Raw genomic sequence first — 22,344 nt, forward strand, 5'->3', positions numbered from 1 at the left:
GGATACTGAAATTTTTTCTAATGATTTTAACCAATCATAGAATGCTTATTGTTTCTCTAAAGTATCAGATGTAATACACTCTAAATATATGAAAATTTATGGAATAAATCTTGAAACTCTGTGAGAAGCAAAAAATATAGAAGACTGCCCTTGGACTTGGGATGTTTAGATTCAAATACTGAAGCCACCATTTATGTTTGATTTTAAATAGGTCATAAAACAAGAATTTAAAGTGACTTAATTTTTATTTTTTAACACTATGTATTTATTTCTTAAGTTGCTTTTTATAATGCTTATTTTAAAAGCCACTGAAAACAATAAAGCTGTTCTGATAAAACAAAAATATGAAATCAAGATTTATGGATAAGAGGCATAGTCTTAAAGCAGCTTTACCATCTAATGTATTTTGGTATTTTATTTGAGTTGTCAGTATTGAGAAAAATCATCTTTCACATGAATAAGTAGTGAGACTCCCAGAATTTTACATGCATGGAATAGCACTGCCCTGAGGTTGAAACAAAACCCATTTTTGGTTGTGGACTGATATGGTGGTAGAAAGTTAATTTTTTGTCAACATACCTTCTTAAACATGGTTTTTGATTTTACGTTCTTTTAAGAATTAAAGGTTCTGAAAGTGTTGAAATACAGGTTCCTTTGTTTGAAAATATTGTCTATGTCAGCAAACAGGTATGGAAGATTTTATATTTTATGTTTTTAAGTTAATTTTTATTTTGAGAGAGAGAACGAGCAGGGTAAGGGCAGAGAGAGAGGGAAGGAGAGAATCCCAAGCCAGTGCCACACTCAGCATGGAGCCCGATGTGGGGCTCGATCTCATGACCATGAGAACATGACCTGAGCTGAAATCAAGAATTGGATGCTTAACCGACTGAGCCACCCAGGTGCCCCTGACAGATTTTACAGAACAGAGCTGGGGTGAACAAAGGCATATCCTTTTAGGGTGATCGGGGAGAAGGGTCCAAAGGGCCAAGCTATGGAATGCCTATTCCTAGAAGCTTCTATGTGAAGTCATCGTGATTTTTTGTAGGGTCTTTCACTTACCACAGACCTGCTTTAAGAGCCTTTTCCCTCTGTTGACTCTGTTCACCCTGTCCTTGTGCAGTCTTTCACCTGTTCTCATAATAATCCTTACATTTAATACTTGCCTACGTTGCTTCTCCTGCCTGCAAATGCTATTAAGCCTACATGTCAGCAGACCTGAATTTGGGTCATGATTCAGCTACTCATTAGTTCTAGCTTTGTGGTTAAGGATGCATAATAAAATGAAGAGACTAGGATATTGAATCAGAACTTCTGATTTTTGTTGAGTCACGGTGTTGTATACCTAAAACTAATATAACACTGTATGTTTACTATACTGGAATTAAAAAAAAAAAGTATATGGGGAAAAAGAAACTTTTGATTTTGAATTATAACTCTATTACTTAAATATGACCTTAAGCCAGTCATTTCTTTGTTTCTTTACTTCTACAATTATAATACAGTAGTGGCTATCATGTGTTGCATGTTCAGCACGTGCCAGGAACTGTTAGGTGTTTTATGTCTGTTATCTCACTAATGATCATAGTAACCCTACAAAGGAGGTGGTATTTTCCTGATTTCAAAAACAAGGAAACTGAGGTTCAGAGAAAGTAAGTAATTTGCATAAAGTAGGGTACAGTAAGGTACAGACACTGGATTTGAATGTCCAAGCCTATAAGGCTCCAAGGTGCATGTACTTTCTTTTATTTCTTAATCCTTTAACTTTGTATGTTGCTTTACGTTTTATAGAACATTCCCACTTGTATAAGCTCACTTAATATAGTTTACAGTGGGCTAGATGGCATCACTTAATTTTGTACAAATGTGGAATGTGATTCTCAGATTGAGGGATTTGCTCAAGGTCACAGTCTAGCAAATGACAGAACTCAGCCTCAAAACCGGGTCCAGCTAGTGGTCTTTCCTCCGTATTTTATTGCATGTAGTAAAATAATGGAATTCAGCACACTGCAAGCTGTACAAAGTTAGGGGCTCCCCATGTCTGGACAGTGTTCTCCTTTGAAGGTCCTGCATGAGTGAGCACTCAGCACTGCCCAGTAGCTCGTGATTGTTTGAACAGATCCCTGTCAATGCCATCAAAACCTACTGGAAATGAATTGAGTAGCCTAACTTGGGGATGACTCGGGTGTTGCAGTGGTCATCTGTGATGCGAGTGTCAGTCGTTCTCTGCTGCTCTTTGAGCCAAGTCTCAATACTGGCTTTATCTGATTTCTGAAGTCTACCTGTAATGTGCTATCTTTCCCTTACCCCATAGACCTGCCCAACTGGCTGGAGGTTTCTGGGGAAGAAGGTCTAAGTGATGCCTCAAATGTTGTCATAATTGCCTTCTATTTCTTTTAATCGTGGATCTTACTAGTGAAGTAATGATGGAGCTTACGGGGACAGGCACAGAGGCTTTGAGGTTTGTGAAGATTAGTGGATCTCTGTGGAGACCATTAATAAAGTTGTACTATTTGGGTTGTGTGATTATATTGTTTTCAATATACTGTAGCTTATTATTCTTTATCAACTTAGTCACTTGGGAGTGTCATTTTATTTTGTGTTGGTTTTGCCTTTAAGTTTCTCCTCAAAAATTGAACTGAAAGATTCATCTTTTCACTTTTAGGAAATGCTGAATGTTCACGATCATTATCAGAACATGAAACATATAATTTCAGGTGATAAATCCAATCCAGACAAAGCCCTCAGCTTGATAAAGGATGATTTTTTTGACAATATTAAGAACATAGTTTTAGAGCATCAGCAGTGGCACAAAGACAGAAAGGTATGTGACTGCTTGTTTAATATATCACTGTTGTATTTGCATTCTACACTAATGGCTAGACAGGGATGATGAGGTTGAGAGGCAGTTTAGTTGAGTGGCTACATTCTCCTGGAGTTAAGATTTCGAGAGCTTTACTTTTCTAGGTCTGGCTTTGCCAGTTATCAGCTATGTAATGCTATTTAACCTTACAAACAGATTTTGTATGTCATTATATATATATTTACACAATTATTAATAATAATTCTATAATATGTATTAAATAACATACATTATATATAATATCTATCTAACTTTAGAGGAATAAGTAATCTTGGTATACCATAGATTTATTCCAATCTTTATAATTTAGCATTTTCTAGAGGTTGCACACTGGCGGTCTTTGGGCCAAATCCTACACACACGTGTGGTTTGTTTGACAGTGTTGATCCTAAAATTGTTTTAAAATGTCAAAATAATTACTGGCACTTAAATATTTGTGGACTTCAGTTAAAATTCCAGACATCTAGCTTCTGTTAAAAATCAGTGGTTTGTAATAGTGGTCCCACTTTTGTGCATGGCAACAGACTGCTAGACCTGAGTGGTGGCTTCTTCCATTGTGAGAGGGCATGCTCTGCCTGCTTCGATTTATCCATTTACAGATCTCATCAGCACAGTTTAGTTTTACACAGTTTTACAGATTTTCAGTTTAGTTTTCTGATCCAGATACTGACGCTGGAGCTGCCCACATTCCACAGTAACCTTTTCACCTAGAGAAACTTTTTACCCTGGAAACCTCATGGCCAGCCTTGCTGAATTTAGCTTTGAAATCACCACTCCATCTTATTTTAGTAAATACTTTTAGGAAAAAATAAAAGTAAAACATAAGCAATTTCTGATGACTTATTATGTGTCTGATAATGTATTAGTGTTTTCATAAATGCTAGATGGGAATTATTATTTTATATATTGTCTTTCAGAAAGATTGGTTGCCAGTTTTTGGCTTTTCATTATATAAAGGGATTTGGCTCAAAACTTAATTTTAGAAAAGATAAACAAAGAAAGTGATGAGATGACAGTCTTGAGAAGAAGGAAACAGTTTGCTTCCTCTACCCACATTTATTTTAATGAGAGACAGCACAGTTTAGAATGTTTGAATACTTCAAGTGTTACAAATGGGTTACACAAATGACCTAGGCAATCAATGTAAAAATCTATCGGAGTACTCTCTTATTGCCCTTTTTTTATACTACTTTTTTTATAGCACCCTCTTTGAGTAAACTCTCTAGTTAGCATTACTAAGACCTCTGAATACCTGAAGGAAAGGAGAATAAACCAATTTTCTTACTACTATGTGAAATGCATGTTTTCCTTCCTTAGTTAGGAGGATTTAGGCATTTTATTGATGATTTTTAGAACTATTCTGAAACCTAACCTGGATCTTAACTTAATGTCAGGTGGTGGACCGTGCAGTAATAAGGTGAAATGATCTTTTAGTTTTGCAGTAATTAAAAAAATAAATGATTCTCATTGCTCTGAAATTATTTGCAATTGATTTTTAGTTAATTTGAATTGTAAATGTGTATATATAACTTTTGTGCTCTTCCAGAATCCATCCTTAAAATCAAAAGTTAAAGATGGAGAAGAAAAGAGAGAAGGAAATTCACAAGAATCAGAGGTCAGAGAAATTCACTATCTGATTGTTTGCAGGGCAATAGTTTGCTTAGTTTATTTTCATTTTCTGTGTGGTTCTGTATACAAGTATTATGTATACAAGTGAATCTGTGTACAGGTATTATGACCCTTGGTATTAAAATAATTATCTCAGACAATCCTGAAACATCGGCTCTATGAAAAGTTAGTCTGTTTTTTCCTGGAAACCTTGTGGAAGACCACAACAAGTGTAAATTGGGAGTGAGGATGTTAAGAGTTTTTGCAGGGAAAGGGGAGAATGATGGTGGAAGGTGCTCTTAGTCCTTACACAGGCAGAGTAGGGTTTTTGAAATATGTCTTTTCTTCCTGTCCTACTTTCAGCCAGTGTGGAGCTCTAGCAACTGTTTATTGATTCCTGCCTCCAGGGTTTTCATCCATCTTCGTGGATGAGACAGGAGTCATTTTGGGGCATAGGCAGAAGAGGAGGCAGATGAGGAGGGAGTGGCCTGATCACCAAGGCTTTCATTCATATAATCTTCCTTAAATCCTGAATTTCAACAGTCAGAAGCTATGGAGATGGTATTGTGGACCTGCTATGAGAATGTTGTGTGTGTTTATATGTCTTTGGTCAATATGTGTCCAAAAAATGATAATTTCTTTTTACCGTACCTTCTATCTCCAGTCTTATTTCTGATATCAAATACCTGGGTATTCATAATTTCTTTTAATGTTTATGTGTTTTAACTTTTTCACCTTCCTGTTTATTTCTTATCCAGAGATGTGAAAGGGCAGAATCCTTAGCGAGAATAAAATCAAAGGCCTTTTCAGTTGTTGTTCAGGTAAGTTCTTTCTTTCTTTCTTTTTTTTTTTTTTTAATTTTAACATTTATTTTTTTATTTTTTATTTTTTCAATATATGAAATTTATTGTCAAATTGGTTTCCATACAACACCCAGTGCTCATCCCAAAAGGTGCCCTCCTCAATACCCATCACCCACCCCCCCCCCCCCCCCCCCCCCCCCCCAACCCTTAGTTTGTTCTCAGTTTTTAAGAGTCTCTTATGCTTTGGCTCTCTCCCACTCTAACCTCTTTTTTTTTTTTTTTCTTCCCCTCCCCTATGGGTTTCTGTTAAGTTTCTCAGGATCCACATAAGAGTGAAAACATATGGTATCTGTCTTTCTCAGTATGGCTTATTTCACTTAACATCACACTCTCCAGTTCCATCCACGTTGCTACAAAGGGCCATATTTCATTCTTTCTCATTGCCACATAGTACTCCACTGTGTATATAAACCACAATTTCTTTATCCATTCATCAGTTGATGGACATTTAGGCTCTTTCCATAATTTGGCTATTGTTGAGAGTGCTGCTATAAGCATTGGGGTACAAGTGCCCCTATGCATCAGTACTCCTGTATCCCTTGGGTAAATTCCTAGCGGTGCTACTGCTGGGTCATAGGGTAGGTCTATTTTTAATTTTCTGAGGAACCTCCACACTGTTTTCCAGAGCGGCTGCACCAATTTGCATTCCCACCAACAGTGCAAGAGGGTTCCCGTTTCTCCACATCCTCTCCAGCATCTATAGTCTCCTGATTTGTTCATTTTGGCCACTCTGACTGGCGTGAGGTGATATCTGAGTGTGGTTTTGATTTGTATTTCCCTGATAAGGAGCGACGCTGAACATCTTTTCATGTGCCTGTTGGCCATCCGGATGTCTTCTTTAGAGAAGTGTCTATTCATGTTTTCTGCCCATTTCTTCACTGGGTTATTTGTTTTTCGGGTGTGGAGTTTGGTGAGCTCCTTATAGATTTTGGATACTAGCCCTTTGTCCGATATGTCATTTGCAAATATCTTTTCCCATTCCGTTGGTTGCCTTTTAGTTTTGTTGGTTGTTTCCTTTGTTGTGCAGAAGCTTTTTATCTTCATGAGGTCCCAGTAGTTCATATTTGCTTTTAATTCCCTTGTCTTTGGGGATGTGTCAAGTAAGAAATTGCTATGACTGAGGTCAGAGAGGTCTTTTCCTGCTTTCTCCTCTAGGGTTTTGATGGTTTCCTGTCTCACATTCAGGTCCTTTATCCATTTTGAGTTTATTTTTGTGAATGGTGTGAGAAAGTGGTCTAGTTTCCACCTTCTGCTTGTTGCTGTCCAGTTCTCCCAGCACCATTTGTTAAAGAGACTGTCTTTTTTCCATTGGATGTCCTTTCCTGCTTTGTCAAAGATTAGTTGGCCATACGTTTGTAGGTCTACTTCTGGGGTTTCTATTCTATTCCATTGGTCTGTGTGTCTGTTTTTGTGCCAATACCATGCTGTCTTGATGGTTACAGCTTTGTAGTAGAGGCTAAAGTCTGGGATTGTGATGCCTCCTGCTTTGGTCTTCTTCTTCAAAATTACTTTGGCTATTCGGGGCCTTTTGTGGTTCCATATGAATTTTAGGATTGCTTGTTCTAGCTTCGGGAAGAATGCTGGTGCAATTTTGATTGGGATTGCATTGAATGTGTAGATAGCTTTGGGTAGTATTGACATTTTGACAGTATTTATTCTTCCAATCCATGAGCACAGAATGTTTTTCCATTTCTTTATATCTTCTTCAATTTCCTTCATAAGCTTTCTATAGTTTTCAGCATACAGATCTTTTACATCTTTGGTTAGATTTATCCCTAGGTATTTTATGCTTCTTGGTGCAATTGTGAATGGGATCAGTTTCTTTATTTGTCTTTCTGTTGCTTCATTATTAGTGTATAAGAATGCAACTGATTTCTGTACATTGATTTTGTATCCTGCAACTTTGCTGAATTCATGTATCAGTTCTAGCAGACTTCTGGTGGAGTCTATCGGATTTTCCATGTATAATATCATGTCATCTGCAAAAAGCGAAAGCTTGACTTCATCTTTGCCAATTTTGATGCCTTTGATTTCCTTTTGTTGTCTGATTTCTGATGCTAGAACTTCCAACACTATGTTAAACAACAGTGGTGAGAGTGGACATCCCTGTCGTGTTCCTGATCTCAGGGAAAAAGCTCTCAGTTTTTCCCCATTGAGGATGATGTTAGCTGTGGGCTTTTCATAAATGGCTTTTATGATCTTAAATATGTTCCTTCTATCCTGACTTTCTTGAGGGTTTTTATTAAGAAAGTTTGCTGAATTTTGTCAAAGGCCTTTTCTGCATCGATTGACAGGATCATATGGTTCTTATCTTTTCTTTTATTAATGTGATGTATCACATTGATTGATTTGCGAATGTTGAAGCAGCCCTGCATCCCAGGAATGAATCCCACTTGATCATGGTGAGTAATTCTTTTTATATGCTGTTGAATTTGATTTGCTAGTATCTTACTGAGAATTTTTGCATCCATATTCATCAGGGATATTGGCCTGTAGTTCTCTTTTTTTACTGGGTCTTTGTCTGGTTTAGGAATCAAAGTAATACTGGCTTCATAGAATGAGTCTGGAAGTTTTCCTTCCCTTTCTATTTTTTGGAATAGCTTGAGATGGATAGGTATTATCTCTGCTTTAAACGTCTGGTAGAACTCCCCTGGGAAGCCATCTGGTCCTGGACTCCTATTTGTTGGGAGATTTTGGATAATTGATTCAATTTCTTCGCTGGTTATGGGTCTGTTCAAGCTTTCTATTTCCTCCTGATTGAGTTTTGGAAGTGTGTGAGTGTTTAGGAATTTGTCCATTTCTTCCAGGTTGTCCAGTTTGTTGGCATATAATTTTTCATAGTATTCCCTGATAATTGCTTGTATCTCTGAGAGATTGGTTGTAATAATTCCATTTTCATTCATGATTTTATCTATTTGGGTCATCTCCCTTTTCTTTTTGAGAAGCCTGGCTAGAGGTTTATCAGTTTTGTTTATTTTTTCAAAAAACCAACTCTTGGTTTCGTTGATCTGCTCTACAGTTTTTTCAGATTCTATATTGTTTATTTCTGCTCTGATCTTTATTATTTCTCTTCTTCTGCTGGGTTTAGGCTGTCTTTGCTGTTCTGCTTCTATTTCCTTTAGGTGTGCTGTTAGATTTTGTATTTGGGATTTTTCTTGTTTCTTGAGATAGGCCTGGATTGCAATGTATTTTCCTCTCAGGACTGCCTTCGCTGCATCCCAAAGCGTTTGTGTTGTTGTATTTTCATTTTTGTTTGTTTCCATATAGTTTTTAATTTCTTCTCTAATTGCCTGGTTGACCCACTCATTCTTTAGTAGGGTGTTCTTTAACCTCCATGCTTTTGGAGGTTTTCCAGACTTTTTCCTGTGGTTGATTTCAAGCTTCATAGCATTGTGGTCTAAAAGTATGCATGGTATAATTTCAGTTCTTGTATATTTATGAAGGGCTGTTCTGTGACCCAGTATGTAATCTATCTTGGAGAATGTTGCATGTGCACTCGAGAAGAAAGTATATTCTGTTGCTTTGGGATGCAGAGTTCTAAATATATCTGTCAAGTCCATCTGATCCAATGTATCATTCAGGGTCCTTGTTTCTTTATTGACCGTGTGTCTAGATGATCTATCCATTTCTGTAAGTGAAGTGTTAAAGTCCCCTGCAATTACCACATTCTTATCAATAAGGTTGCTTATGTTTGTGAGTAGTTGTTTTATATATTTGGGGGCTCCTGTATTTGGCACATAGACATTTATAATTGTTAGCTCTTCCTGATGGATAGACCCTGTAATTATTATATAATGCCCTTCTTCATCTCTTGTTACAGCCTTTAAAGTCTAGTTTGTCTGATACAAGTATGGCTACTCCAGCTCTTTTGACTTCCAGTAGCATGATAAATAGTTCTCCATCCCCTCACTTTCAATCTGAAGGTGTCCTCGGGTCTAAAATGAGTCTCTTGTAGACAGCAAATGGATGGGTCTTGTTTTTTTATCCATTCTGATACCCTATGTCTTTTGGTTGGCACATTTAGTCCATTTACGTTCAGTGTTATTGTAGAAAGATACGGGTTTAGGGGCGCCTGGGTGGCGCAGTCGGTTAAGCGTCCGACTTCAGCCAGGTCACGATCTCGCGGTCTGTGAGTTCGAGCCCCGCGTCGGGCTCTGGGCTGATGGCTCAGAGCCTGGAGCCTGTTTCCGATTCTGTGTCTCCCTCTCTCTCTGCCCCTCGCCCGTTCATGCTCTGTCTCTCTCTGTCCCAAAAATAAATAAACGTTGAAAAAAAAAAATTAAAAAAAAAGAAAGATACGGGTTTAGAGTCATTGTGATGTCTGTAGGTTTCATGCTTGTAGCGATGTCTCTGGTGTTTTGTCTCACAGGATCCCCTTTAGGATCTCTTGTAGGGCTGGTTTAGTGGTGATGAATTCCTTCAGTTTTTGTTTGGGAAGACCTTTATCTCTCCTTCTATTCTAAATGACAGACTTGCTGGATAAAGGATTCTCGGCTGCATATTTTTTCTGTTCATCACATTGAAGATCTCCTGCCATTCCTTTCTGGCCTTCCAAGTTTCAGTAGAGAGATCCGTCACGAGTCTTATCAGTCTCCCTTTATATGTTAGAGCACTTTTATCCTTAGCTGCTTTCAGAATTTTCTCTTTATCCTTGTATTTTGCCCGTTTCACTATGATATGTCATGCAGAAGATCGATTCAAGTTACGTCTGAAGGGAGTTCTCTGTGCCTCTTGGATTTCAATGCCTTTTTTCCTTCCCCAGATCAGGAAAGTTCTCAGCTATTATTTCTTCAAGTACACCTTCAGCACCTTTCCCTCTCTCTTCCTCCTCTGGAATACCAATTATGCGTATATTATTTCTCTTTAGTGCATCACTTAGTTCTCTAATTTCCCCCTCATACTCCTGGATTTTTTTATCTTTTTCTCAGCTTCCTCTTTTTCCATAATTTTATCTTCTAGTTCACCTATTCTCTCCTCTGCCTCTTCAGTCCAAGCCGTGGTTGTCTCCATTTTATTTTGCAGTTCATTTATAGCATTTTTTAGCTCCTCCTGACTGTTCCTTAGTCCCTTGATCTCTGTAGCAATAGATTCTCTGCTCTCCTCTATACTGTTTTCAAGCCCAGCGATTAATTTTATGACTATTATTCTAAATTCACTTTCTGTTATATTGTTTAAATCGTTTTTGATCAGTTCATTAGCTGTCGCTATTTCCTGGAGTTTCTTTTGAGGGGAATTCTTCTGTTTCATCACTTTGGATAGTCCCTGGAGTGGTGCGGAACTGTGGGGCACTTCCCCTGTGCTGTCTTGAATAACTTGCGTTGGTGGGCGGGGCCGGCAGTCAGAACTGATGTCTGCCCCCAGCCCACCGCTGGGGCCACAGTCAGACTGGTGTGTGCCTTCTCTTCCCCTCTCCTAGGGGCGGGATTCACTGTGGGGTGGCGTGGCCCGTCTGGGCTACTTGCACACTGCCAGGCTTGTGGTGCTGGGGATCTGGCGTATTAGCTGGGGTGGATCGGCAAGGTGCACAGGGGCAGGAGGGGCAGGCTCAGCTCGCTTCTCCTTAGGTGATCCACTTCAGGAGGGGCCCTGTGGCAGCGGGAGGGAGTCAGATCCGCTGCCGGAGGTTTGGCTCCGCAGAAGCACAGAGTTGGGTGTTTGCGTGGAGCGAGCAAGTTCCCTGGCAGGAACTGGTTCCCTTTGGGATTTTGGCTGGGGGATGGGTGAGGGAGATGGCGCTGGCGAGTGCCTTTGTTCCCCGCCAAGCTGAGCTCTGTCGTCAGGGGCTCAACAACTCTCCCTCCCGTTGTCCTCCAGCCTTCCCGCTCTCCAAGCAGAGCTGTTAACTTATGACCTCCTAGATGCTAAGTCCCGCTTGCTGTCAGAACACACTCCCTCTGGCCCCTCCGCTTTTGCAAGCCAGACTCAGGGGCTCTGCTTGGCTGGCAGGACGCCCCTCCGCCCTGGCTCCCTCCCACCAGTCCGTGTAGTGCGCACCGCCTCTCTGCCCTCCCTACCCTCTTCCATGGGCCTCTTGTCTGCTCTTGGCTCCAGAGAATCCATTCTGCTAGTCTTTTGGTGGTTTTCTGAGTTATTTAGGCAGGTGTAGGTGGAATCTGGGTGATCAGCATGACGTGGTGAGCCCAGCGTCCTCCTATGCCACCATCTTCCCTTCTCACCCCTTAACATTTATTTTTGAGAGAGAGAGAGAGAGAGACAGAGTGCGAGCAGGGAAGAGGCAGAGAGAGAGGGAGACACAGAATCCAAAGCAGGCTCCAGGCTCTGAGCTGTCAGCACAGAGCACTACGTGGGGCTCCAACTCATGAACTGTGAGATCATGACCTGAGCCAACTTCGGATGCTTAACCAGTTGAGCCACCCAGGCGCCACAATACAAGTATGTAGTTTAAAAAGTCTAATACTACTACAGAGCTCATATAACCCAGCAGTCTCCTGCTCCACGACTTCCACCCCGGAATTCCTAATCCATCTTTAACTTTTTCTCTTTCAGTTATCTTTTCTGGTGTTTACTTGGAATTTTGACACTGTTGTTTGTTATTGTCTTCCAGCTTTTGATATTCTTGATCATGGAAGGTTTTAGGACTTTCTATCCCTGGAGTTTTGAAATTTCATGATAATGTAACTTGGTGTGGGTCTTTTTTTTTCCATCGCTGCCCTTGGCTTTCAGGGCAGGCATCCTTTCAATCTGATAGCCTTCAGTTATGAGGAGTTTTTTATATTGTTTCTTTGATAGTATTTTTGCTGCATTCTTGCTTTTTCTCTTGAATTTTCATATTCTTATTTTTGTTTTCTGTTTTCAATCCCTGTTTTCAGGAAGTCTGTCTAAACTTTGTCTTCTGAACCATTATTTGAATTATTTCTGCTGACCTTTTTTTATTGCTAAGATTTTTTTTTCTTTTCTGAATCTTTTCTTACTTAAAAATTTTTTTTTTCTGGAGACACTTTTATCTGTTTGAGGATATTACAGTATTTTGAAGTTTCCTCCTTTCTCCCTAGAGTTCCTATTTTTGTTTATTTTGATCTCTTTCATTTTGGTGGCTTTGTTGAAACGTTTGAAGAGCCTTAGATCATATTTAAGAGTGGTCATATAGAGCTACAACTTTTAGCCTCAGTATTTCTTTTCCTTGGATCTGGTCATTTTTACCAGACAGCTTGTCTGTGGGAAGGAGAGGTAAATAAACCAGGCTGCCAATATTTTGGGAGCCTACAGAGAGAGTCCCTCAAGAGGCTTACCGTTCCTTATGCAGATTTCACCTAACTCCTGGGTTGTCAGTGAGAGACTCTGTCCCCTTCTTCTGTTACACCATTCCTCAACCCTGCAGCTTAGCCTCTCCAGAGAGCAAGCCTTCTGTTTTCTGCAGGAGGTCAGTTGTTGAATTTTGAGGTTGGGAAACAGGACACAATTACTTCTGTAGATTTTCAGCCTATCTGCCATTTTTGTTGTCCCATTTCTTTTTTTTTTTTTTTTTTTTTAATGTTTATTTAGTTTTGAGAGAGAGAGGGACACAAAGTGTGAGTAGGGGAGGGGCAGAAAGAGAGGGAGACACAGAATGCAAAGCAGGCTCCAGGCTCTAAGCTGTCAGCATAGAGCCTGATGCAAGGCTCCAACTCATGAACTGTGAGATCATGACCTGAGTCAAAGACACTTAACCAACTGAGCCACCTAGGTGCCCCTTTGTTGTCCCATTTCTGATGAATAATTCCTGATCCACTTGGGTCAGCTTGCTTTCTAGTAACTTCCTCAATATAGGTAATTAGATTTCAAATTTCTTCATTCACTTCAATCAGCTACCACTCACTGTTTCTACTGCTAAAATTTTTTTAGCAGCTGCATTGTTTTCTGTTAGCTCTGTTTTGTGAATTTATTCATTTTTAGCTTCTTACTTTCATGTTAGTGGCATTTTAGGAGAGAGCACTGATAAACTTATGTGCTCAATCCCATATTTTTTCCTGTTTTTTTTTTCATGAATCCAAGAATGTCTGTATTCTGTGGGAAATTACTATCATTTTCTAGTTGTAGAAATGAAAAGGAATAAAAAAAGTTAAAAGTGACTGTAGATTTGTTAAGTGTTACATATAGGTATCTCACAGTAAATTAAGTACAAAATATTGTTGAACAAAGAACAATAAATTAATTAATCCAAATTGTTTTAAACCAGAACTGCTTCCATATAATATAGTGTCAATTGATATTTAATGTGTATCTTTAGACATTATGAAATACTTTTTAAAAGTTATTAAAGAATTAAATTATAATTCCCATAAAGTGTTAATAGAGTGTCATAGCATAGCTGCAGATTTTTTCTTTATTGAGACACAATTAACATACAATGCATGATAGTTTTTTTTTTTTTTTCAACGTTTTTTATTTATTTTTGGGACAGAGAGAGACAGAGCATGAACGGGGGAGGGGCAGAGAGAGAGGGAGACACAGAATCGGAAACAGGCTCCAGGCTCTGAGCCATCAGCCCAGAGCCTGACGCGGGGCTCGAACTCACGGACCGCGAGATCGTGACCTGGCTGAAGTCGGACGCTTAACCGACTGCGCCACCCAGGTGCCCCGCATGATAGTTTTTAAACAATTGTTAATACCTGCACTGCATACATGGCATTAACTGAAAACTCCTGTGAGAACTCTGCTTAAGCAAGTAAGGGAATTCATTGACTGATGAAACTAAAATGTCCTTGCACCCTTGTCCCTCCATTTCTTACCTGCTGTGTTGCTTTTACTGTCTTCAAGTGTTCTTCCTGACAGCCTGCTTTGCCGTGGTCCCAGCTTAAGTTCAATAGAAAGGGAGAATTTTCCTTCCTGATAGTTAACTAGAACTCTAAAATGGAGTTATTCTGGCCATGATAGAGATCACATGCCCAAAATCAGTGGCCATGGGAATGTGAAACTTTTGACTAGGTCAGCGGCACATACCTGGAACCAGGCATAAAGTAGTTCCACTCAAAACATATGGTGGTAACTAGGGAACATAAATGTTACTAGAAGAAAGGAAAAATAGGTTATTAGACAGTAAGAAACAGTACTCATCCTTTACACCTGTTTCCCAGCCATGCAACTACAACTACATTTTAACCCAACAACTACATTTTTCACCCAGTTTGAGTAGTTGCTGATGACACTCCAGAGAGGCTTTCCTATTGTAAAGATAAAAGAGTATATATATGCAACAAGTGTTAAGCTAGCATTATGGTAAAGTACTTTATGATTTTTATTTTTCCTCCTCTTTGATTGTATATGCTTCTTTCCCTAAATTATCCATCAGTTGGATTCATTTTGTGATTCATTGTGGTTAATTGGATTTCTCACTCTCAAGGCATCCAAGTCAAGAAGGCACCGTCAAGTCAAACTTGACTCTTCTGACTCTGATTCTGCATCTGGTCAAGGACAGATCAAAGCAACTAGGAAAAAAAGAAATAAAGAAACATTGAAATCAGCAGGAAGGAAGATGTCTTCCAAAAACAGAGGTAACTTTTTAAAGTCTTTTTGAGACTCAACAAGGGATAATGGGTCTTATTCAAAGCCTCCCCTTACCATTTTTTTTAAGTTATATTCCTATTTTATTTTAATTTTTTAAAAATTCTTTATTTAAACATTTTTTTAAGTTCATTTATTTATTTTGAGAGAGAGAGAGAGAGAGAGAGAGAGAGAAAGAGTGACATAGGGAAAGGGAGAGAGAGAATCCTAAGCAGGCTCCATGCTGTCAGCACAGAGCCCAATGCAGGGCTCAAACTCACAAACTGAGATCATGACCTGAGCTGAAATCAAGAGTTGGACACTTAACCAACTGAGCCACGCAGGCACACCTATATTATTCTTTTAAAATATGTATGTTGTGTGATAATTATGGCCTTAGACAATTTTGCAGAACAAATACATCCAATGAAAACTGGACAAATTTACAAAGATAAACATGAGGCTAATAAAGCTATTACATCATATCAAACTTACCTATTTTTTCTTTATTAAAAAGGATTAGACACTTGTTTGAGAACCTTGTGAGATTTAATATAAAAAATAAATTAGTTATCTTAGATTCTTAGAATCTTACTGCTGAAAGGGACTCTAGGAGTCATCAAATTCATCATTTCATAGACGATGAGATTCAGTTCAGGTCCATACAGATTAAATAACTTGTCCAAAAGTCACGTAGCTATATAATTATAGAATCAGTCTAGAATTTCCAGAGTATACTTTATTAGTAATTTTTGTGTGTGAAATAATGTATTCTATAAACTGTATTTCCCTTTAGCTGCATTAGTTAAGATGCACCTTTTCTTTTAAAATAGTGTGTCTATAAAATTAACCTTGGTATGTGATTCCTAAAGAAATTACATTTTAATAGTTTAATTTTTAAGAAATTACATTAAGTATTACATATTCACCATACATACACACATAGCAGACTCAGGAGAAAATAAAAAAAAGCATTAGAAGCATTAGTAAATATTCAGTCTAGTATAAAACACTCCCAGCTTCTAGAGCAGTATATGAAAATATGTTACAGCCTTTTAGCATTGTTTTCCTTCTTATACTGAGGCAGTAGAAGGGGAATTGAAGTTAAATTCCTTTAACATAGTTCAGATATGATTAAGTTCAGTAACAGTTGCTTGAAGAACACTGAACATTCAGAGGAACAGATACCGTATTTGTTAAGGATAATCAGGAAATACTTCAAAAGCAGATTTCTTTAGTTCTTTTTTACAAGGCTAGCAGATATTGGGAAGAGAACTGTTAGACCAATCTCACTTATAAGTATTACTGATAAAAAAAATTCCTGTTACATGTATCAGAAGAATCCCAGATATAAAACAACTTGACTGGGGTACCTGGGTGACTCAGTGGGTTAAGTGTCCAACTCTTGATTTTGGCTCAGGTCATGATTTCATAGTTCTAGAGAATCAAGCCCTGTGTCGGGCTGTGTGCAGACAACCTGTTTGGGATTCTGTCTCTCCCTCTGTATCTGCCCCCAGCCCCACTCACACATGCTCTCTCTCTCTCAAAATAAACATTAAAAAAAAACAAAAAAACACCTTGGTGCATTCATTCCAGGATGCAGGGATAGTGCAATTAGGAATCTCAATATAATTTGCCATATAAATAGGTTAAAGAGGAAAATGTAAATTCATTATAACACTTACCCAAGAAGATGTTTGATAAAATCTAGCATCCATTCTTAATTAAAAGAAGAATCCTCTAAATTAGGGGGTTAGCAAAACTGTTGTAAAGGGCCAGAGGGTAAATATTTTAGGCTTCATGGGCTGTCTGATTTCTGTCACATCTACTCAATTCTGCCATCGTAAGGTGAAAGTAACTACAGACAATAAAGAAATAAATGAGTGTGTTTCAAAAAAAGTGTGTTACAAAAACAGGTGGTAGGCCAGATTTAGCCTGGGTCCATAGTTTGTCAATCCCTGCTCCAGATAAAAGAAGTAGATGGTTATTTCTTTAACTCAGTTTTAAAAAGTGTATGTCAAAAGGCCACCTCATGTTTGTTGGTAATATATAGAAGTATCACAATTGTATTTAATATTGATCTTGAAGGGCTAGGCCTATTAGTGTAATTAGGCAGGAGAGTGAAGTGAGATATGCTTTTTTATAAAGGTTATAAAATTACCATGATTTATAAATGACTGATTTTATGTTTAAAAGTATCTTAAAGAGAATTCACTGAAAAGAAAATAGTAACAAAAAATTTAGTAAGGTAAGGGATACTACTGTGGACCTTACAGAAATTAAGAGGACAATAAATAAAAAATTGGGAATACCTTTTTTAAAAAATATTTATTTATTTTGATAGAGAATGTGTGAGTGGGAAAGAGGCAGAGCCTGATGTGAGGCTTGATCCCCAAAACCATGAGATCATGAGCTGAGCTAAAATCAAGAGCTGGACACTCAACTGACTGAGCCATCCAGGTGTCCCTGAATACTTTTGTGCCAATAAGTTAGATAGCTTATATAAAATGGATATATTTTTTAAAAGACATTTCCAAAACCAATACAAGAAGAAATAGAGAATCTGAGTAGTTCTATGTTTACTAAAAAATTAAATTCCCAGATGGCTTTGCTGGGAATTCTAGCAAACACTTAAGAAAGGAATACTGTCAATCCTGTTCTTTCTGAAAAAACAAGAAAGAACACTTACCAGCTTATTGATACTATAAGAAAAGACAACTAAAGACCAATATCCCTCATGAAAGTAAATGTAAAAATCCTTACAAACTGTTAGCAAGTTGAATCCAACAGTTTATTAAAAGGACAATTTGGTAGGACAAACTAAGGTTTATCCCAGGAATATCAGGCTGGTTTATTTAGGAAATAAACCAACATAATTCACCAAATTAGCAGAATAAAGGAGAAGGACTATATAATCATCTCAATAGATACAGACAAAATATTTGACAAAATCCAGCATCTACTCATGATAAAAGCTCTGGGAAAATTAGCGTTAGAAGGGAACTTCCTCACCCTGATAAAGGACTTCTGTGAAAAACTGTAACTAACATCATACTTAATGGTGAGACCATACTTTTCCCCTAAAATTGGAAACAAGGCAGGGATGACCGCTTGTTGCTCCTCTTACACATCATACTGGAGGTCCTAGCCAGTGAAGTAAGGCAAGAAAAGGAAGAATAGACATTTAGATTGGAAAGGAGGAAATAATACTATGTGTGTTTGCAAATGAAATTATTTCTTACACAGAAACTCTCAAAAAATCTACACAGTAGCTACCAGAACTAATAAGTGAGTTTAACAAGGTCACAAGGTGCAGGGTTAGTATTTCTCTGTGCTAGCAATGGAATAATTGTCAATTGAAAAAAATGTTAAAAAGTATAACACCCAAAACACCCAATAACACCCAAAACACAAAATACCGTGGTATATAGGTAACAACATATGTTCAGGATCTGCATGCTGAAAACTACAAAACGATGAAAGAAATCAGAAAAATTAAGCAAATAGAGGGATAATATGGACTTCATGGATTAGAAGACCCAATACGTTAAGAGTCAACTAATCCCAAATTGTTCTGTAGCTTAAATGGAATCCCAATAGAGTTATTTTTTATAAATTAACAAGCTAATTCTTAAGAATATAGGGAAATGAAGAGAAACCAGAGTAGCCAAAACAGTTTTGAGAAATAACTGTAAAGCTTCAGAAATCAAGACTGTGCTCTCTGCAAAAAGACAGACATACAAGGTAATGGAAAAGAATAAGACATCCTAGAAATAGATCCATACTTCAATTTTATATTCATATGCAAAAAACAGACCCTCAACTCATACCTCTCATCATTTACAGAAATTAATTTAAAATGATCACAGACCTAAATATAAAACCTAAAATTATGAAACTTATAGACAAAAACATAGAAAATGTGGTCTTAGATTGGGCAAAGACTTTTATACATGACATAGTAAATACAAGCCATAAAGGGAAAAAATTGACAAATTGGACTTGCCTCAAATTAAAATTCTTTGGAAGACACTGTTAAGAAAACGAAAATACCAGACTACAGACTGGAGAAAATATTTGTAAAATACAGACCTGATGGAGGTCTTGTATCCAAATATATAAAGAACCGTCCAAACTTAATAATAAACAAACAACCCAATTAAAAAATGGGCAAAAGATTTGAGCAGACACTTTGAAAAGAATATATAGATGGCAAATAAACATATCAAAAGATGTTTGACATCTTACAGTTATTAGGAATACAAATTAAAAGCATACTGACATTCTATTTTCCCTGTTGGAATGGCTACAAAAAACAAAAAACAAAACAAAAAAATTGGCAATAACAAAAGCTGATAAGGACACAAAACAGTTTGAACCTTTGTAGATTTCTGGTGGGAATCCAGAATGGTGTATAATCACTTTAGAAGACTGGCAGCTTCTAATAAAGTTAAACACACAACTTAACCATATGACCCAGGAGTCCTACTACTCCTTGGTATTTACCCAAGAGAAATGAAAAATTATGTATTCACATAAAAATTTGTATGTAAAAGTTTATAATGGTTTCATTCATAATTGTGAAAGATTGTAGACAGCTTATATGTCTTCAACTGGTCATTGGATAAACCAACCGTGGAGTAAGCATCCAGTGGATACTATGTAGGAATAAAGAAACTACTGATAACATGTAATAGCATGGGCGACTCATATGCATTGTGCTAAATACGGTGCTAAATACATGAAGGAAGACAGATACAAAAGGCATATAAGACATTCTGGAAAAGGCAAATCTGTAGGGGCAGAAAACATTACTGGTTGCTAGGAACTGAGGGTGGAGGGAGGTGTTGACTGCAAAAGGGCACAAGGGGGATTTTCGATGTGATAGAAGTGTTCTGTATGGTAATCACACAACTGCATTGTCCAAACTCTTAAACCTGTAATTGAAAATGGTGACTCTTGTTATATGTAAACAATACTTCAACAACCAAAACAAAACCAAATGAGAGGACATAAAGAAAAGAGTGATTAGTTTGATTATATGTAAAAGTTCTGGAAGATTAAGACTTTTTTTCTAAGGTACCAAAGAGAACTTAGGTTTCAAAAGCTGCAGGAGCATTTTTTGTTAGTAATCAACCTTCACACAAGTGCAGAGAGAGGTCAACTGACCAGGTTGGTTTCTTAAACCCCTAAAAAACAGGTAGTGAAATAGGGTGTGTGTGTCTGTGTGTGTGTGTGTGTGTGTGTGTGTGTGTGTGTGTTTAATGTAGTTGAGGAACAAAGGAGAAGCGAGTGCAAGATGGGAAAGAAATTAAAGTGTTTTTTTTTAATGTTTTTTTTTTTTTTTTTAATTTTTTTTTCAACGTTTATTTATTTTTTTTTGGGACAGAGAGAGACAGAGCATGAACGGGGGAGGGGCAGAGAGAGAGGGAGACACAGAATCGGAAACAGGCTCCAGGCTCTGAGCCATCAGCCCAGAGCCCGACGCGGGGCTCGAACTCACGGACCGCGAAATCGTGACCTGGCTGAAGTCGGACGCTTAACCGACTGCGCCACCCAGGCGCCCCAATTTAATGTTTATTTTTAAGAGAGGGAGAGGGAGAGGGGGAGGTGCAGAGAAAGGGGGAGGGCAGAGGATATAAAGCGGGATCTGCACTGACAGCACAGAGGCCGATTCAGGGCTCCCAACTTATGAACTGTGAGGTCAATGACCTGAGCTGGTCAGACGCTCAACTGACTGAGCCACCTAGGCGTCTCAATGAAAGTTTCTTTTCATCTTAAATATTTGGCAGGTGTAACTTATGAAATATCACTTCCTTCACTAACTGTATTTTATTACTTAATGTAGTTGAAACATTTTCATCACCTCTGAAATTAACTTTAAGAACTGGTTCTTTATCACATCCAAGATTTGTTACTGAATTTACTTAGAAGTATTAGGGAGGATTTAACCCGTGAGAAAGAAAGTGGCTCAGAAGGTATTGTAAATACTCTGAAGCAGAGGTGGTTTGTTAGTCTGTATGTTAATAGAGGTCCATCTGCTTACTTCATAGTTTCTTTTTAATCAAAAATTCATTTCCCTAATGTGAAAGGGTATTTTTGATTTCATGCTCTTTCCAAGAGACATCTTATATTCTATAAAATGCAAAAGAGTTTGTAAAACTACTTGCAGCACATATAATAATGTTAACATTTCTAATTTTAGGGAGCTCTTACCGATTAGTAACAAAAGGGCCACGACTCAGTAGAAAAATTGGCTTAGGAGATGAGCAGGCAATTCACAAAGTGCAGTCAACATGCATATGAAGAGATAATTAATCTCAATAATTAATATAAATTAAAATATGATTTTATATAATTTGTTAGATTGGCAAAGGTTAAGTATAAGTGAATACCCATTGATAGTGAATGTGTGAAGATGTAGAATCTGAATTTAAGTGGGAGTATAAATTGGCACATCCTTTTCAGACAGCAGTTTGGAATCATCTGTCAAAATTTTAAAGGTATGTGTCTTTCAACGTAGCAATTTAATTTCTCGGAATTTATCCTTTACAAGTGACAAAAATAGGACATTCACTCCAGGATTATTTGAAATGGCAAGTACTAAACAACTCAAATGTATAACATTAAAAAGTTGGGTATATAAATTTGTCAGCCCATATAAAAGAATATTTTGTAGTTATTAAAAAGCTAGAGAAAGTTCTATGTATACTGACATGAAAATATGTTCAAAATCTATCAAGACATTGCTTAGTGAAAATGTTTTTTTATTTTTTTTAATTTTAAAGACTTTTTTTTTTTAAGTTTATTTGAGAGAGAGAGAGAGCGAGAAAGCATGGGAGGGGTAGAGAGACAGGGAGAGAGAGAGAGAGAGAGAGAGAGAGAATCCCAAGCAGGCTCCGCACTGTCAGTGTGGAGTCCAGTGCAGGGCTTGATCCTGCCAACTGTGAGATTGACCTGAGCTAAAATCAAGAGTTGGACGCTAAACTGACCGAATCACCCACGTGCCCCAAAAATGTCTTTTTAAAGAGGAGTATGATTGCATTTCTGTTCATAAAAATATATGTAGACATAAACACAATATATATCATTGAAGAAATCTAGAAGCTTTTTAACAGTGGTTAATTCTCAGGGATGGGATCATGGGGAATTTCCAAGTCCATAAATTTCTGTAATGTTTGAATTTTACGTGATAACTATATGTTACTTTAGTAATCGGGAAAATTCAGAGATTTTTTATTTTTAATAAAATAAACGTAACAATAATTTCATAGGCTTAAGACAAGTAGAGGGATTGGTATGAAAAAAAGGAAGGGTAGTTGGAAGTATAGAGTGACTCCATTTTGCTTGGAGTGTAATGGATAGGTTGAGGAGTTAATGTAGAAAAATATGTTGAGGATTCTATTGTGACCAGCCCTGAAATGTGGAACCAGTAGACTTTGGTAGGCAGTGGGGAGTCATCTGAGACTTCTGAGCAAGAAAGTGGTATGACCAGTTTTCTTTGAAGAAAATCAATCTGGGAGTAGTATGGTG

The 22,344-nt window shown here is 37.6% G+C and overlaps 1 protein-coding gene across 3 annotated transcripts in view; it reads left to right on the plus strand.

The window, feature by feature from the left end:
- SNAPC1 (small nuclear RNA activating complex polypeptide 1) overlaps window positions 1–22,344 on the plus strand; it is a 34,890-nt gene that overhangs the window by 3,786 nt on the left and 8,760 nt on the right. For all 3 annotated transcript variants that reach the window (XM_030319251.1, XM_030319253.1, XM_030319252.1), the window contains 4 exons: window positions 2,663–2,821; window positions 4,407–4,475; window positions 5,227–5,289; window positions 14,672–14,822. In XM_030319251.1, the coding sequence (XP_030175111.1) occupies window positions 2,663–2,821; window positions 4,407–4,475; window positions 5,227–5,289; window positions 14,672–14,822 (442 nt within the window). The remainder of the gene's footprint in view (window positions 1–2,662; window positions 2,822–4,406; window positions 4,476–5,226; window positions 5,290–14,671; window positions 14,823–22,344) is intronic.

The sequence above is a fragment of the Lynx canadensis genome, chromosome B3 (assembly GCF_007474595.2).
Source record: "Lynx canadensis isolate LIC74 chromosome B3, mLynCan4.pri.v2, whole genome shotgun sequence".
Taxonomy (NCBI): domain Eukaryota; kingdom Metazoa; phylum Chordata; class Mammalia; order Carnivora; family Felidae; genus Lynx; species Lynx canadensis.